Source organism: Salmo salar, chromosome 01 (genome assembly GCF_965601325.2).
Source record: "Salmo salar chromosome 01, fSalSal1, whole genome shotgun sequence".
Classification (NCBI taxonomy): domain Eukaryota; kingdom Metazoa; phylum Chordata; class Actinopteri; order Salmoniformes; family Salmonidae; genus Salmo; species Salmo salar.
Window position 1 is genome coordinate 58,129,140 of NC_138291.1, and position 17,794 is coordinate 58,146,933.

General features: G+C 42.9%; 1 protein-coding gene across 4 annotated transcripts in view; it reads left to right on the top strand.

Moving 5' to 3' along the window:
* The window catches only part of LOC106605787 (KH domain-containing RNA-binding protein QKI), a 103,331-nt gene that overhangs the window by 47,030 nt on the left and 38,507 nt on the right, over positions 1-17,794 (top strand). For all 4 annotated transcript variants that reach the window (XR_006770183.2, XM_014201737.3, XM_014201744.3 and 1 more), the window contains exon 4: positions 15,823-15,966. Coding sequence is in view for 3 of the 4 variants with exons in the window: in XM_014201737.3 (XP_014057212.1) it covers positions 15,823-15,966 (144 nt within the window). In the remaining variant the exon portion in view is untranslated. The remainder of the gene's footprint in view (positions 1-15,822; positions 15,967-17,794) is intronic.

The window sequence follows — 17,794 nt, forward strand, 5'->3', positions numbered from 1 at the left end:
TCTCAGTTACGGCAGAACATCTTGCTATATTAAAATTGAAAGTACCAAAGTTGAATCCTGAGAATAGGAATATAGCGATCGTTGGAGAGCTTGGTGTAAGGTCAGCCCTGGAAGTGGAGAGCTTGGTGTAAGGTCAGCCCTGGAAGTGGAGAGCTTGGTGTAAGGTCAGCCCTGGAAGTGGAGAGCTTGGTGTAAGGTCAGCCCTGGAAGTGGAGAGCTTGGTGTAAGGTCAGCCCTGGAAGTGGAGAGCTTGGTGTAAGGTCAGCCCTGGAAGTGGAGAGCTTGGTGTAAGGTCAGCCCTGGGAGTGGAGAGCTTGGTGTAAGGTCAGCCCTGGAAGTGGCGTGATGTTTGAGTCAAATGGTGGCACAGCAGGTGGTGTCTACAGCCTTAGAGTGGGCGGTGTCTCAGCAGCACTGGGCTGTGATTGCCTCTGTGTCTCTCAGTGTGACAGACATTAGTGCTCTGTTGTGTGCTCTGATGCTGTGGAAAGGAGGCTCGCCAGGTTATCTTAATGAATTGTGCGTCCATGACCTGTGGTAATAAAGGCAGCAGACTAGGACGGGGGCCAGATAAGTGTCCCTGGCAGCAGTAGCGGCACTGCCGCCTCCTCGTCCTTCTGCTGCTGCTGGCACTGTAAGCTGGTGAAAAATATCACAGATACATACACCTACTCTACATATTCTGTTTACGCACCTCTCTCTCTCTCTCTCTCTCTTTCTCTCTCTCTCTCTCTCTTTCTCTCTCTCTCTCTCTCTCTCTCTCTCTCTCTCTTCTCTCTCGTTCTCCCTCTAGTTCTCTCTCTCGTTCTCTTTCTCTCTCTCTTTCTCTCTCTCTCTTTCTCTCTCTCTCTCTCTCTCTCTCTCTTTCTCTCTCTCTCTCTTTCTCTCTCTCTCTCTCTTCTCTCTCTCTCTCTCTCTCTCTCTCTCTCTTTCTCTCTCTCTCTCTCTCTCTCTCTCAGTTCATTAGAGTCTGGGAATGACTTTCCAAGTTGCTCTGTTAAAGCAACACTGTGCATAGTTTACATACATATCAGTCTTGTTGTTTGTTGCATCAGTATTGCCGCAGGTCTCTAAGCGACACCACAGTAGCTAACCGTGCAGCTAACCTTGAGCTCATTGCTTAGCGGTTTGAATTAGTGTGCTGAATCTTATGGTTCTCCTTAATTACTGTCTCCTCTTAGCATATATTCTGCCAGACAGCATGTCTGGCTCAGCAGGGACAACACTGAGCAAACCAAAATTGGTTCTGTGAAAGTTCCCGGTTGACACAAATGTTCTCATGAAACACAAAGTGTCCAGTTGTGCTAATGATTATGCACGTTTGTAAAAACATTCGCCTGTGGCTGCAAGAACGTTCCCAGAGCACGTTCCTTCTGTTCTTTAAAGGTTCCCAGAATGTTTCATTAGGTTGTGGGAACAGTCTGGTGGGAATGCAAAAGATATGTTCTCAAAACACACAAACTGTCCAGTTGTGCGGATGATTATACAGTGTTTCATTAGGGTGCAAAAAACATGTTCTTTAGAAGTTCCTAACACATTTATTTAGGTTGCGGTAACATTGTGGGGATATGACAAGAGACAAAACTTTACAATGGTTCTATTAGGTTGGAAAAATATGTTGCAAGAAGATTCCCAGGACACTTTTTTAATGTTTTTTAAAAGCTCCTAAAATAAATGTTTAGGTTGTGGGAAAATAGTGGGGATATACAGTATACACTCAGTTGCCAATTTATTAGGTACACCCATCTAGTACCGGGTGGGGCCCCCTTTGCCTCCAGAACAGCTTAAATTCTTCGGGGCAGGTGTACAAGGTGTCGGAAACATTCCACAGTAATGTTGGGCCATGACATCAAGCAGTTGTTGCAGATTGGACGCCGGTAAATTCACGCTGCGAACAGCCCATTCCATCTCATCCCAAAGATGCTCTAGTGGGTTTGGTCAGCAACAATGTTCAGATAAGCTGTGGTGTTCAATCGTTGCTCAATTGGTATCAAGTGACCTGACATGTGCCAGGAAAACATTCCCCACACCAGTACACCACCAGCCTGTACCTTTGACACCAGGCAGGATGGGTCCATGGACTCATACCGCTTAAGCCAAATCCTGACTCTGCCGTCAGCATGACGCGACAGGAACCGTGATTAGTTGGACCAGGCAATGTTTTTCCACTCCTCAATTGTCCAGAGTCGGTGATCATGTGCCCACTGGAGCTGCTTCTTCTTGTTTTTAGCTGATTGGAGTGGAACCCTGTGTTGTGGTCTGCTGTAATAGCCTATCCATGACAAGGATTGATGAGTTGTGCGTTCCGAGATGCCGGTCTGCACACCACTGTTGTACTGCGCCATTATTTGTCTGTCTGTGGCCCGCCTGTTAGCTTGCACCATTCTTGCTATTGTCCTTCGACCTCTCTCTTCCGACTGGATGTTTTTTATTTGTCGCATCATTCTCGATACACCCTAGACACTGTCGTGAGTGAAAAGCCCAAGACGGCAGTCGTTTCTGAAATACTGGATCCAACGTGCCTGGTACCAACGATCGTACCACGCTCAAAATCGCTTAGGTCACTTGTTTTGGCCATTTTAACGTTCAATTGAACAATAATTGATACATGCCAAGGCCATGTGACTCACTGTAGGAGCGATCCATTTTCGTGAACGGGGTGGTGTACCTAATAAACTAGCCACTGAGCGATTTTGATGACATTCTTCCCATAATGATAATGTGTTATCTTACTGTTAAGGAAGTTAATTGCACAACAGTCCATCCATGTAGCAACAGATATGGCAATTATCTGGAATCACATAAACATTTACTGTACAAACATAGTTTCAACATGTTTTTTTGACAGTCACAAGCAGGGATTGAATCTGGGAGTTTATAAGCATTATCTCTGGAATGAATCCATTGCGTCACTGGGATGGGACTAACAAAAATATAAAGTTGTTGACAGCTTTACTCTGACTTCCAGGTCGTGGTCTTTGTCTTTGAAAAGGAGAGGGTAAGTAAATCTAGAAAAATAAGTATCCTTTATTATTTCTTACTCTATCAATCTTCTTTATATACTGTAATGTTGCGATGTTTTGACTTTTATTTTCCCCAAAAACTTGACTTCAAAAATCATGTTAAATCATTGCCTTGTCGATTGCGGTTAGGTCCACATACAGTGCCTTCAGAAAGTATTCACACCCCTTGACGTTTTCCACATTTTGTTGTGTTACAAAGTGGGATTAAAATGAATTTAATTGTCATTTTATGTCAACGATCTACACAAAATAGTGTGTAATATCAAAGAAAAATCTGAGTATAGATTTTTTTTTTGACAATATATCTTGATAACATGTTAGAATCACCGTAGTCAGCGATTACAGCTGTGAGCCTTTCTGGGTAAGTCTCTAATAGCTTTCTACACCTGTATTGTGCAACATTTGGCCATTATTCTTTTCAAAATTCTTCAAGCTCGGTCAAATTGGTTGTTGATCGTTGCTAGACAACCATTTTCAGGTCTTGCCATAGATTTTCAAGCATATTTAAGTCAAAACTGTAACTCGTCCACTCAGGAACATTCACGGTCTTCTTGGTAAGCAACTCCAGTGTAGATTTGACCTTGTGTTTTAGGTTATTGTCCTACTGAAAGGTGAATTCATCTCCCAGTGTCTGGTGGAAAGCAGGCTGAACCAGGTTTTCCTCTGGGATTTTGCCTGTGCTTAGCTCCATCCCGTTTCTTTTTTATCCTGAAAATCCCCCAGTCCTTAATGATTACAAGCCCACCCATAACATGATGCAACCACCACTATGCTTGAAAATATGGAGAGTGGTACTCAGTAATGTGTTGTATTGAATTTGCCCCAAAATAACACTTTGTATTCAGGACAGAAAGTGAATTTCTTTGCCACGTTTTTCTTTGCAATATTACTTTAGTGCCTTATTGCGAACAGGATGCATGTTTTGATAATATTATAATATTATTCTGTACAGGCTTTCTTATTTTCACTCTGTCAATTCGGTTAGTATTGTGGAGTAACTACAATGTTGTTGATCCATCCTCAGTTTTCTCCTTTAAACTATGTAACTGTTTTAAAGTCACCATTGGCCTCATTGTAAAATCCCTGGCCGGTTTCTTTCCTCTCCGGCAACTGAGTTAGGAAGGACGCTTGTATCCTTGTAGTGACAAGGTGTATTGATACGCCTTCCAAAGTATAATAATAGCTTCACCATGCTCAAAGGGATATTCAATGTCTGCTTTTTTTTTATTTTTACCAATTTACCAATTATTTGTGCCCTTCTTTGCGAGGCATTGGAAAACCTCCCTGGTCTTTGTGGTTGGATCTGTTTGAAATTCACTGCTCGACTGAGGGACCTTACAGATAATTTTATGTGTGGGGAACAAAGATGAGGTAGTCATTCAAAAATCATTTTAAACACTATTATTTCACATAGAGTGAGTCCATGCAACTTATAATGTTACATGTTAAGCAAATTCTTACTCCTGAATTTCTTTAGGCTTGCCATAACAAAGCGGTCGAATACTTATTGACTCAATTCATTTGTCAAAATATCTAAAAACACTAATCCACTTGGACGTCATGGGGTATTGAGTGTAGGCCAGTGACCAAAAAAATCTAAATGTAATCCATTTTAAATTCAGGCTGTAACTAGGAGTGTGAATACATTCTGAAAGGCACTGTAGATGTGCATATATGCTAAGACACACTCTGAGTGTACAAAACATTAGGAACACTTGCGCTTTCCATGACATAGACTGACCAGGTGAATCCAGGTGCAAGCTATGATCCCACCAATCAGTGTAGATTGTGGTTACAGGTTACAGAAGGATTTTTAAGCCTTGAGGCATTTGAGACATGGATTGTGTATGTGTGCCATTTAGAGGGTGAATGAGAGAGAACGACAAAATATTTAAGTGCCTTTGAACGGGATATGGTAGTAGGTGCCAGGCGTACTGGTTGAGTGTGTCAAGAACTGCAATGCTGCTGGGGTTTTCACGCTCAGCAGTTTCCCGTGTGTATCAAGAATGGTCCACCACCCAAAGGACATCCAGCCAATTTGGCACAACTGTGGGAAGCATTGGAGTCAACAGGGGCCAGCATCCCTGTGGAACGCTTTCGAGACCTTGTAGTCCGACGAATTGAGGCTGTTCTGAGGGCAAAAGGGGATGCAACTCAATATTAGGAATGTGTTCCTAATGCTTTGTACACTCAGTGTATATCCATAGTTTGGATAATAATTGGGGAATTTTAGTACAAAGGGAAATCACTAGAAACATTAGGATCCTGTTGGCGCAGCAGACTAAGTAGCCTACAAGTCTTGAAGATAGCAGATCGCAGGTTCAAATCTGCTTGACTACCATTCTTTAAAAAAGCTATAGCAATGTTTGGACAATACCCTCATAAAATATAATGATGTAAGAACATGGAAATGCCATTTCTTTAGAAGTTTGGCAACTTCATCTAATAATGTCACGTTACATGTCAACATTGGCAGAACATTGCAGCAATGCTTTCAGAACTACTTCCGTTTATCGTCGAAGTATGTTTTTAGAGCAATTCTGTATCGTCGTGTCATAACCTTACCGAACTTGATAATAGTCTCGCAGGAATGTTTGATGTTATACAGTAGGTGTTAGTAGTAATATCTCGATCAACATTCACGGAATATTCCAGGAATGTTTCATTTTTAGAATAACTTCAGGTAACGTTATCAGAACCGTCATGTCATAATGTCACAACTATAAAAGAAACCAAGAGCTGCGTAATCTAGGAGCTCACATCCAGTCATTTAATAGCCAACGTTTCGACAGCCAAGCTGTCTTCACACTATAACTTTATTAGACCATTGGAGGAATATTCCCTGCTTGTTGTTATGGGTGTTTTTGAGTAACATATCCATCAACATTAGCAGAACGTTCCTGTAATGTTTCGTCGGAACCACTTCTCTTGCTCCAACATCTTGTCGCGGCAGTAGGTTCTAAGAACATCACCGGAACGGTGTGTTATTACATTCCCAGGCAACCTAATAAAAACATGATTGAAATGTTTGTGGGGCGTTATCATCCTAATGTTAGCTCCAAACCTAACTAGAACATAATGGGAAGGTTAGCTAATGTTCTGGGAATGTTCCCGGTTTGCTGGGCTGTTTGTTGTTATCAATATACATTGTTGGAATGTTCTCTATTCATTCTCATGGGTATTATTCCTACGGTGTGGAAGGTGGCCCTGGTGTTCTCCCGCTCCACAAAGGTGGCGATCCCTGCGATCTTAATGATTATCGTCCAATCTCAAAACGGTCATGTTTAGCGAAAATATTTGAATTCTCAGCTGCAGTCTTTTTTTAGATGGATAATGTATTCTGAATGCTCACCAGTCAGGCATTAGACCAGGCCACAGCACCATCTCGGCTGCTTCTCTAGTCATAAATTACACAGTTAATGCGCTAGACAGGAAACAGCACTGCGCTGCCCTTCGTATTGATCTGTCGAAAGCATTCGATACGGTTGATCATGCACTCCTGCTACGGAGGCTATCCAAAATTGGTGACCTTAATTCATCAGTCTAGTACAACGGAGGAGCGAAAACCCACAGACACTCGGCCCTCCGTGGAATGAGGTTTGACACGTGGTCTAGACCAAAATGACCTGCACGACAGAAGTCAATGTACATCTGCTGATGGAGTTCAGTCTAAAGGAGTGCCACAAGGTTCAATACTAGTCCCTTTATTGTTCACTATTTACATAAATCATTTGTCCCTGAATAATGGTTTGTCCCTGAATAATAATAACTGGTACCTACATCTCTATGTGGATGACACAGTTATTTATTCCTGTGTGCCCTCAGTGCAGCAGGCCAAGATCTTCAGCTTGGCTTTGATTCAATTCAGCAATCGCTCACTGATCTTAAATTAGTGCTAAATGTTGATTAAACCAAGTTTATGTTGTTCTCCAGGTCTTGTGAAATTGGCCCTAAAGATCTGTGTCGCTGCACCTTGAAGGGGGCCCAAATTGAGCAAGTCCCTCTTAAGTATTTAGGTATTTGGACTGATGATGAGCTTTCTTTTAAAACACACATTGAAAAACAAACAAAGAAGCTGAAAATGTAGATCTGTTTCCGCTATAGAAATAAATCTTGCCTTAGTTTTGAAACAGGAGGAAGATTGTTCAAGCGTTGCTCATCCCAGTACTTGACTATGGTGATATAATCTACATGCACGCAGCAGCCTCTGTTTTAAAACCTTTAGATTCAATCTATCACTCAGCCCTGCGTTTTATCATTGGAGAAAATGTTTGTACACGTCATTGCCTTTTATATACTTCAGTTGGCTGGGAGTCTGACTACCAGAAGGGCCCAACATTGCCTGCTATTTGTTTATAAAGCAGTTCTCCAGAAACTCCCTAACTACCTCAACTCACTTCTTAATTGGAAATCCAGCCACTACCAGACTCGCTCTCAGGACTGGCTGGTTCTAGAAGTCTCCACAGAGTCCGGGAAGATTGGCTTTAGTTATTGTGCCCCTAGTGCCTGGTATAACCTGCAGGCCACTTTGAGGCTTGACACTCTGGTCTCGAAGGGTCAGTTCGGGACTTTGATTAGGAATGTGGTGAAGGAGAACTGCATTTGTTTTGATTGATGTTTTGATGTGATATTTGGTTTGTTGAAAAGTGAAATTGTGAATTGATAGTGTTGTTTTGATACAGATTATGTTGGTTTGTTGTTCCCAGGGCTCCCTTGAAAATGAGACCCTGGTCTCAATGCGTTTCCCCCGGTTAAGTAAAGGCAAAAAAAAATACATATACATTTTTTTTGATTGGTTGTTAGGCCTGTACAAGATCTTAATTTGATCACCCAGTTGCAGGATACATTGTCCTGCCTGGTGTATTCAAGGTTTAAAAAATGCTTTGAAAAGTTGTAATTTTCACTTTAAAATGTCAGACTTGATTTGCTCCAACGGAAAATGTATCATAAATGTCCATTAATTATAATCCACATAGTAATTCACATTTCCTGTTGCTGCAGGATTATTTATAAAATGAAGAGCCTATACCTGGGTCGGTGTCTCGGATGATATGTCCATTAATGTTAGTGGAATGTTCCAGTAATGTTTTCTCAGTGCCAATTTTAATTCAATCCAGACATGATTTGCTGAAGAATGTTTAAGGAATGTTATTGGAGCAATCATGTCATAACGTCACACTATAACTTTGTGAGAGCATTGTGGGAATGTTCCCTGCTTGTTGTTATGGGTGTTTTGAATAACATTTCCATCAACATTAGCAGAACGTTCCAATAATGTTTTCTCAGAACCATGTCTATTGCTCTCACATTTTGTTGCGGCAGTATGTTCTACAAACATTACTGGTACGTTGTGTTATTACATTACCTGGAAACCTAATGAGAACATTTGGAGAATGTTCTGTGGTGGTTGTTACAGATGTTGTGCTCAACATTTTTAGTGAACGTTAGGAGGACATTCCAAAGATATTTAATTTAAAACATTTTCTGAAGAAAAATATAATGTTATTAGGATATTAGCATCCTAATGTTAGATAAAACCCGAACTATAACTTCATGGGAATCTAATGTTCTTGGAATGTTTCCGGTTTGCTGGGTAGGGACAAAAGTCGAGTTTGTTTAAGCTTAGAGAGTATGAAAATATGCGCTTTGTTTTGTTTGCCTTTCCATAGAGAAGTAAACTGCTACGTACACATCCTATGCGCACTGACTTTCATCTGTCAACACAATTTTATAAGCCAGCTGGTAATGTGTGTTTGTGTACATTCTGTATGTGGATGGTTTGTGTGTGTGTGTGGGGGGGGGGGGGTGTGTATCGTATGGGAGTGTAGTGGGGAGGGGTAGGGGAGTATAATCCTTATTGCGGACAGGATTCCGATTCTGTGCTGGAATGTTGCAAACGAGAGTGCTGGAACAATAGCCACACAGCCTGACCCTGGATGTATAGTTCCTCCTAAATCCTTTGACAAGGAGCCTTTTTACACAATCAAGAAGTCGTCTGGATTCCAGGAAACGGCACATTCTTATGCTTCTAACTTTATACCCTCAACCTCAAATCCCTGCCCGGTGTGTGCGTGCGTGTCTCAGATTGGACTCTGCAGACATTTTACATTGACATTGTAGTTGGGCTCCCCGATTGGCGCGGTGGTCTAAGGCACGGCGTCTCAATGCTAAAAGCGTCACTACAGACCTGGTTCGATTCCAGGCTGTGTTACAACCAGCCGTGATTGGGAGTACCAAAGGGCGGCGTACAATTGGCCCAGCGTTGTCTGGGTTAGGGCTTGGCCGGGGTAGGCCGTCATTGTAGATAAGAATTTGTTCTTAACTAAATCAAATCAAATTTATTTATATAGCCCTTCGTACATCAGCTGATATCTCAAAGTGCTGTACAGAAACCCAGCCTAAAACCCCAAACAGCAAGCAATGCATGTGAAAGAAGCACGGTGGCTAGGAAAAACTCCCTAGGAAAAACTCCCTAGAAAGGCCAAAAACCTAGGAAGAAACCTAGAGAGGAACCAGGCTATGAGGGGTGGCCAGTCCTCTTCTGGCTGTGCAGGGTGGATATTATAACAGAACATGGTCAAGATGTTAAAATGTTCATAAATGACCAGCATGGTCAAATAATAATAATCATAGTAGTTGTCGAGGGTGCAACAAGCACGTCCGGTGAACAGGTCAGGGTTCCATAGCCGCAGGCAGAACAGTTGAAACTGGAGCAGCAGCACGGCCAGGTGGACTGGGGACAGCAAGGAGTCATCATACCAGGTAGTCCTGAGGCATGGTCCTAGGGCTCAGGTCCTCCGAGAGAAAGACAGAAAGAGAGAATTAGAGAGAGCATATTTAAATTCACACAGGACACCGGATAAGACAAGAGAAATACTCCAGATGTAACAGACTGACCCTAGCCCCCTGACACATAAACTACTGCAGCATAAATACTGGAGGCTGAGACAGGAGGGATCAGAAGACACTGTGGCCCCATCCGATGATACCCCCGGACAGGGCCAAACAGGCAGGATATAACCCCACCCACTTTGCCAAAGCACAGCCCCTACACCACTAAAGGGATGTCTCCAACCACCAACTTACCGTCCTAAGACAAGGCCGAGTATAGCCCACAACGATCTCCGCCATGGCACAACCCAAGGGGGGGGGCGCCAACCCAGACAGGAAGACCACGTCAGTGACTCAACCCACTCAAGTGACGCACCCCTCCCATGGACGGCATGGAAGAACACCAGTAAGCCAGTGACTCAGCCCCTGTAAAAGGGTTAGAGGCAGAGAATCCCAGTGGAAAGAGGGGAACCGGCAAGGCAGAGACAGCAAGGGCGGTTCGTTGCTCCAGCCTTTCCGTTCACCTTCACACTCCTGGGCCAGACTATACTTAATCATAGGACCTACTGAAGAGATAAGTCTTCAGTAAAGACTTAAAGGTTGAGACTGAGTCTGCGTCTCTCACATTGGTAGGCAGACCATTCCATAAAAATGGAGTTCTATAGGAGAAAGCCCTACCTCCAGCCGTTTGCTTAGAAATTCTAGGGACAATTAGGAGGCCTGCGTCTTGTGACCGTAGCGTACGTGTAGGTATGTACGGCAGGACCAAATCAGAAAGATAGGTAGGAACAAGCCCATGTAATGCTTTGTAGGTTAGCAGTAAAACCTTGAAATCAGCCCTTGCCTTAACAGGAAGCCAGTGTAGGGAGGCTAGCACTGGAGTAATATGATCAAATTTTTTGGTTCTAGTCAGGATTCTAGCAGCCGTATTTAGCACTAACTGAAGTTTGTTTAGTGCTTTATCCGGATAGCCGGAAAGTAGAGCGTTGCAGTAGTCCAGCCTAGAAGTAACAAAAGCATGGATAAATTTTTCTGCGTCATTTTTGGACAGAAAGTTTCTGATTTTTGCAATGTTACGTAGATGGAAAAAAGCTGTCCTTGAAACAGTCTTGATATGTTCTTCAAAAGAGAGATCAGGGTCCAGAGTAACGCCGAGGTCATTCACAGTTTTATTTGAGACGACTGTACAACCATCCAGATTAATTGTCAGATTCAACAGAAGATCTCTTTGTTTCTTGGGACCTAGAACAAGCATCTCTGTTTTGTCCGAGTTTAAAAGTAGAAAGTTTGCAGCCATCCACTTCTTTATGTCTGAAACACAGGCTTCTAGCGAGGGCAATTTTGGGGCTTCACCATGTTTCATTGAAATGTACAGCTGTGTGTCGTCCGCATAGCAGTGAAATTTAACATTATGTTTTCGAATGACATCCCCAAGAGGTAAAATATATAGTGAAAACAATAGTGGTCCTAAAACGGAACCTTGAGGAACACCGAAATTTACAATTGATTTGTCAGAGGACAAACCATTCACAGAGACAAACTGATATCTTTCCGACAGATAAGATTTAAACCAGGCCAGAACTTGTCCATGTAGACCAATTTGGGTTTCCAATCTCTCCAAAAGAATGTGGTGATCGATGGTATCAAAAGCGGCACTAAGATCGAGGAGCACGAGGACAGATGCAGAGCCTCGGTCTGACGTCATTAAAAGGTCATTTACCACCTTCACAAGTGCAGTCTCAGTGCTATGATGGGGTCTAAAACCAGACTGAAGTGTTTCGTATACATTGTTTGTCTTCAGGAAGGCAGTGAGTTGCTGTGCAACAGCTTTTTGAAATTTTTTTGAGAGGAATGGAAGATTCGATATAGGCCGATAGTTTTTTATCATTTCTGGGTCAAGATTCGGCTTTTTCAAGAGAGGCTTTATTACTGCCACTTTTAGTGAGCTTGGTACACATCCGGTGGATAGAGAGCCGTTTATTATGTTCAACATAGGAGGGCCAAGCACAGGAAGCAGCTCTTTCAGTAGTTTAGTTGGAATAGGGTCCAGTATGCAGCTTTAGGGTTTGGAGGCCATGATTATTTTCATCATTGTGTCAAGAGATATAGTACTAAAACACTTTAGTATCTCCCTTGATCCTAGGTCCTGGCAGAGTTGTGCAGACTCAGGACAATGGAGCTTTGGAGGAATACCCAGATTTAAAGAGGAGTCCGTAATTTGCTTTCTAATGATCATGATCTTTTCCTCAAAGAAGTTCATAAATGTATTACTGCTGAAGTGAAAGCCATCCTCCGTTTGCGAAGGCTGCTTTTTAGTTAGCTTTGCGACAGTATCAAAAAGAAATTTCGGATTGTTCTTATTTTCCTCAATTAAGTTGGAAAAATAGGATGATCGAGCAGCAGTGAGGGCTCTTCGATACTGCACGGTACTGTCTTTCCAAGCTAGTCAGAAGACTTGCCTAGTTAAATAAAGGTTAAATAAAATGTAAAAAATGGTCATTTAGCAGACGCTCATATCCAGAGAGCGAGAGATGGCTAGTGTAGAAGAATGTTCAGTCTTAAAAGCTTTCAACAGTAGCAGGTTAAACCAGCCTGACTGCGCCATGTATCCGGAGTTGTACATTCCTTTTCTTTTTGAAGAAAACCCACTGCCTTTAAACCGTTGACACTGTTACACTGACATGAGGAACCCAGTCACTGTTAATCTCTCTTCTCGTTTCTCCGCCCTCACTTTCCCTGACTATTACAGATGCCGCCACTCACTGCAATAGCTCCCAACTTTGATTCAGAGTGGAGGTGTTTCACCTTGACCAGCGTTTCTGTATAGTATACTCCCTCGTTGTGAAACTAGAGAACCGTCTTTACATCTCATTATTCTACAGCACCCTCAGCGGGTCATCACAAACAGGGTCTTCAACCTAGCTTCCTCTTGCGCCTGCTGTGTTCGGTTTCTTCACAGTGACTCACTGACGGAAATAAGTTATTAGGAACGGTGCCAAGAGGTAAGTAATGGAATGGCTTTTAGCTGTTCACATGCCAGTGCGCGTGCACACACACACACACACCTAGTCACATAGTCATATGCACGCTCACACACACAGGCGCGTACACACACACTCGCACTTGCACACACACACTTTTTAAAACTAGGATATACCTACCAATCCACCTTCCTAAGTAGCCTGTACCACCCTCTAAGTTCCCATAGACCCCCGCCCACCTCCCTCCTCAGTTCCCCTGTCTCCACTCTACCCAATTAGTCTTCCTTTGTGCTGTCATATTGGCCCGCGCTACTGTGTTCTCCCGCACTGTTCCTTTGTGGGGCTGACTGATTCCTTCAGGGGAGGCATTATTGCCTGGGTTAGGATTACAAAAGAGCTGGCCCATGGATTTATGGTAATTAATTATGTTCCAGGTCCGTGGCAGTGGTTAGAGAGAGGAAGAGGGGAAAGGGAGAGAGAGAGAGAGAGAAAGAGAGGCAGAGAGCGAGAGGGCAAAGAGAGAGAGGCAGAGAGCGAGAGGGCAAAGAGAGAGAGGACAGAGAGACAGAGAGCGAGGCAGAGAGAGCGAGGCAGAGAGAGCGAAGGCAGAGAGATGCAGAGAGACAGAAGGCAGAGAGACAGAGAGAGGGCAGAGGGAGATAAACATGAAGGGTCAGACAGCTGGACATGCAGACATTTAAAAGGACAGAGAACATCACCTTGACTGTTGCCATGTCATGTTGTTTCACACTGGAGGGCAGAGAGAGAGAGAGAGAGAGAGTGTGTGTGTGTGTGTGTGTGTGTGTGTGTGTGTGTGTGTGTGTGTGTGTGTGTGTGTGTGTGTGTGTGTGTGTGTGTGTGTGTGTGTGTGTGTGTGTGTGTGTGTGAGCCGACTTCCACCGGACTCCTGATGTACCCCGTGTCAGATCCAACCCCAGCTCCACACACATCCGTCCACCCCTCTGAACCCCTTTTGGTAGTGTTGCTCGGGCTTTTCCTGGGTGTTATTGATGTTGTGTTAGTGGGTGGGCTGGCTGGCTGTGACAGCTAGATGCTGGGGATCCATTTTTTTGGTGCTTGGAAAAGGAGATAAATCAAGTCAGGAGAGAGTAGATAACCAGAGAATATGAGGAGGAAATCTTGTCAATATCGTCGTTTGTACGGTGTATTTGCTCTCGGTTGAGATGGATTTCGAGATAATCACATAATATGTGGTTGATGTTTAGTTGGGTGTTCATGATCGTGGTTGAACTATGGTCATCCAAGCGTTCAATACCTTCGGAGTGCGTTGAGAATGACTGCGTATGCCATCATTTGCCGGCCAGCGGGTTACATGAAGCCTATCACACTTTCTAATATAAAACCCACATGGTTTTTCTGACAACACATTATCCACACGTCATTTCAAATAAGTGATTTTCGGTAAGAGCCATTGGATTCCTGAATCACAGCACTGCACAAACTACAGGGACAGTGGGACCCAATCACCGACCGCAAGTCATCAATTTCCCATTTGTAGCTACAGTGAGAAAAATGATTCGTTGTATCAATCAGAACTTGATTTTTCATTTTGGGAAAATCACAAGGGGGGGGATGAGAAGAGAAGGGAGGAGGAGGGGATGAGCAAATATTTTACTAGGTGCCTCTTTCTTGTGAGAGGAAGCAGAGAAGGAAACGTCGGAGTTGTATTGTGACATTTTATGCTAATATCGAGGCTGGAATTCAATGAAACCCCACTCACACGTACTTCTTATTTTAAAAGCTGGAAGCATATTTATGTTAGGGGGGTCTGCCTAGTATTTATGGTAGGAGTTTTTTACTATAACTAAAACGATCATGTGCTTTTCCTTCACCAGAGGAAAGGAAACGCTAAGTTTGATACAACAATTCGAGTTGTATTGCGCTGAGCCCTGAGACTAAAGCAGTGCTGCAGGTCCGTAGAGTAAAGAGGGGAAATGATGGAGAGTAAAAGCCACCACGTTGTGTAACCTCCTGACTGTCTCCAGTTTAACCTATGGTTTGACCCAGACAGTCCTTTTTAGTCTGTCACGTGGAGCCGCTGCGGTAACACTGGCTATTTCTGCCTCGTTTTGAACAGATTAGCTCTATTGAATAAAGGAAAAAGAGGGAAACCGTTCCTCTCTCAGCGAGGTCTCGTGAAGAATGTGGGGAGTTCAACGAGTCCGTGGATCTTACATGCCTCCTGACATGGAGGATTCATTTGGGATTTCTAGATCTCTTCTGGCAGTGGCACATGTCATGAAAATGACTATGGAGATGTATTTGTTTTGTTATCATATGATATTTTGGAGTGGGTAAATTGCCCATACATGTGTACTGACATAAATCATTGATCGTTGATCATATTTGACCCTTGATCCCCATCAAAACATAAATGGGGCCTGTTTCTACCGACATGTACATATTACCTCAATTACCTCGACTAACCTATACCCTCGCACATTGACTCTGTACCGGTACCCCCTGTATATAGCCTCGCTACTGTTATTTTACTACTGCTCTTTAATTATTCGTTTTTTACATTTTCAAATGTTTTACTTATCTATTTTTTACTTAGCACGTATTTTTCTTAAAAGTGCTTTGTTGGTTAAGGGCTTGTAAGTAGGAATTTCACTGTAAGGTCTACACCTGTTGTATTCGGCGCATGTGACAAATACAATTTGATTTGATTTGATTCCCAGACACAGATTAAGCCTAGTCCTGGACTAAAAAACTCTTCTCCATTGAGAATCTGTTAGTCCTGGACTAAAAAACTCTTCTCCATTGATAATCTGTTAGTCCTGAACTAAAAAGCTCTTCTCCATTGATAATCTGTTAGTCCTGGACTAAAAAGCTCTTCTCCATTGAGAATCTGTTAGTCCTGGATTACGTTTAATCTGTGTCTGGGAAACCGGCCCATGAAGTACAGCCTCTGTCTGGACTTGTTTTGAACCCTTTTCCTCCATTCTCTCCTTTCCCCCCCTCAGGAAGAGCAGAACCGCGGCAAGCCCAACTGGGAGCACCTCAACGAGGACCTGCATGTCCTGATCACAGTGGAGGACGCACAGAACCGCGCTGAGATCAAGCTGAAGAGGGCTGTGGAGGAGGTCAACAAACTACTGGTGCCTGCGGTGAGTCAGTAGCCACGTGTCACTTCCTGTTGCTGAGGGCCCGTGATGCAGGGCTGAGAGGAAGCTCTCAGAAATGTCACCAATCAGATGTGTTTTTATTTAAAGACCTTAGATTGATGTCATAAGTGTTCATATATTTAGGAAGCAAACATCAAGTGGTTAAAACGGACTGGTGTTAGTTCGCTGTAGACCACATTTCTGTACTAACAGAGTCATGTGCCGTAATGTGCGTGAAAAGATGGTCATCACACTTGCGGTGAAATTTTGTTTAATATTTATAGTTTAATAGCTTAATATTTCCTTCAAATGTACTGAGCTTTATAGAATCAGCTCAAAAGTAATTGCATGGCTGATTGTACATGCAAGCAGTCTGCTGTATGTCAGTGACTACAGATACTGTATATAACTACAGATACTGTATATAACTACAGATACTGTATATAACTACAGATACTGTATATAACTACAGATACTATACATGACTACAGATACTGTATATGACTACAGATACTGTACATGACTACAGATACTGTATATGACTACAGATACTGTATATGACTACAGATACTGTACGTGACTACAGATACTGTACGTGACTACAGATACTGTATGTGACTACAGATACTGTATATGACTACAGATACTGTATATGACTACAGATACTGTACATGACTACAGATACTGTACATGACTACAGATACTGTACGTGACTACAGATACTGTATGTGACTACAGATACTGTATGTGACTACAGATACTGTACGTGACTACAGATACTATACATGACTACAGATACTGTACGTGACTACAGATACTGTACATGACTACAGATACTGTACGTGACTACAGATACTGTACGTGACTACAGATACTGTATATGACTACAGATACTGTACGTGACTACAGATACTGTACGTGACTACAGATACTGTATGTGACTACAGATACTGTATGTGACTACAGATACTGTACGTGACTACAGATACTGTATGTGACTACAGATACTGTATGTGACTACAGATACTGTACGTGACTACAGTATACCCTCAAATCAATAAACCACGTGTAAACATACAGCGGTTTCTTTTAGAGAGAAATCAATACCAAAGATATTGCTTTTTCAATCACGTTCATTTGTTTGTGTGTGCACGTGCGCAAGAAAGAGAGAGGAAAGAGAGGGAGAATGAGAGAGAGATAATGGGGAATGGTACATTTTTGCTGATTCACACATTCTCCCTTTCATTTCCTTTTTTGTCCCCTGAAATAGGAAGTGAGACTCTTCATTGGCGAAAAGGGGAAGTTTAGGAAGGAGCCTGTAGGATGGGGTAATCGTCTCAGTCTGCCATCTCAGTAGAGCGGAGAGGGACTATTTTAGTTTGTTCAAGCATGGCTACTTAAAGGATCCAAACTTGCATTTTTGTCAGACTGCCCACATGACTCGTGGTTGAAGTAAATCAGTGTCATTGGCAGAGGGATTGTATGATGATTAAATAGTGTTGAAAGAGGATCGTGGGTGAATTAGTCAGCCTGTTCATTCACTCTTGGAGGAATCGTTGTATCATATTACGTGTCCTTCTCTGAGAGCCTCCCCACGGTAGATGAATGACCGATGTTGAATGTGTGGCAGCCTACAGTATACTTAGTTGAATGTATCAATACATAGCAACTAGCCAGGCCAGTTCATACACAAAGTCCTCAGAACCCACCTGTTGGTGTTTCCTGTAAATGAACAGTGGTTTCCTGTCTGTGTCTGTCAGGAGTCCATTTAGGAGAGCATGACGTTGGAGGACCTCCATAAGATCATGTGATTGGCAGGCTGGCTGGCCCC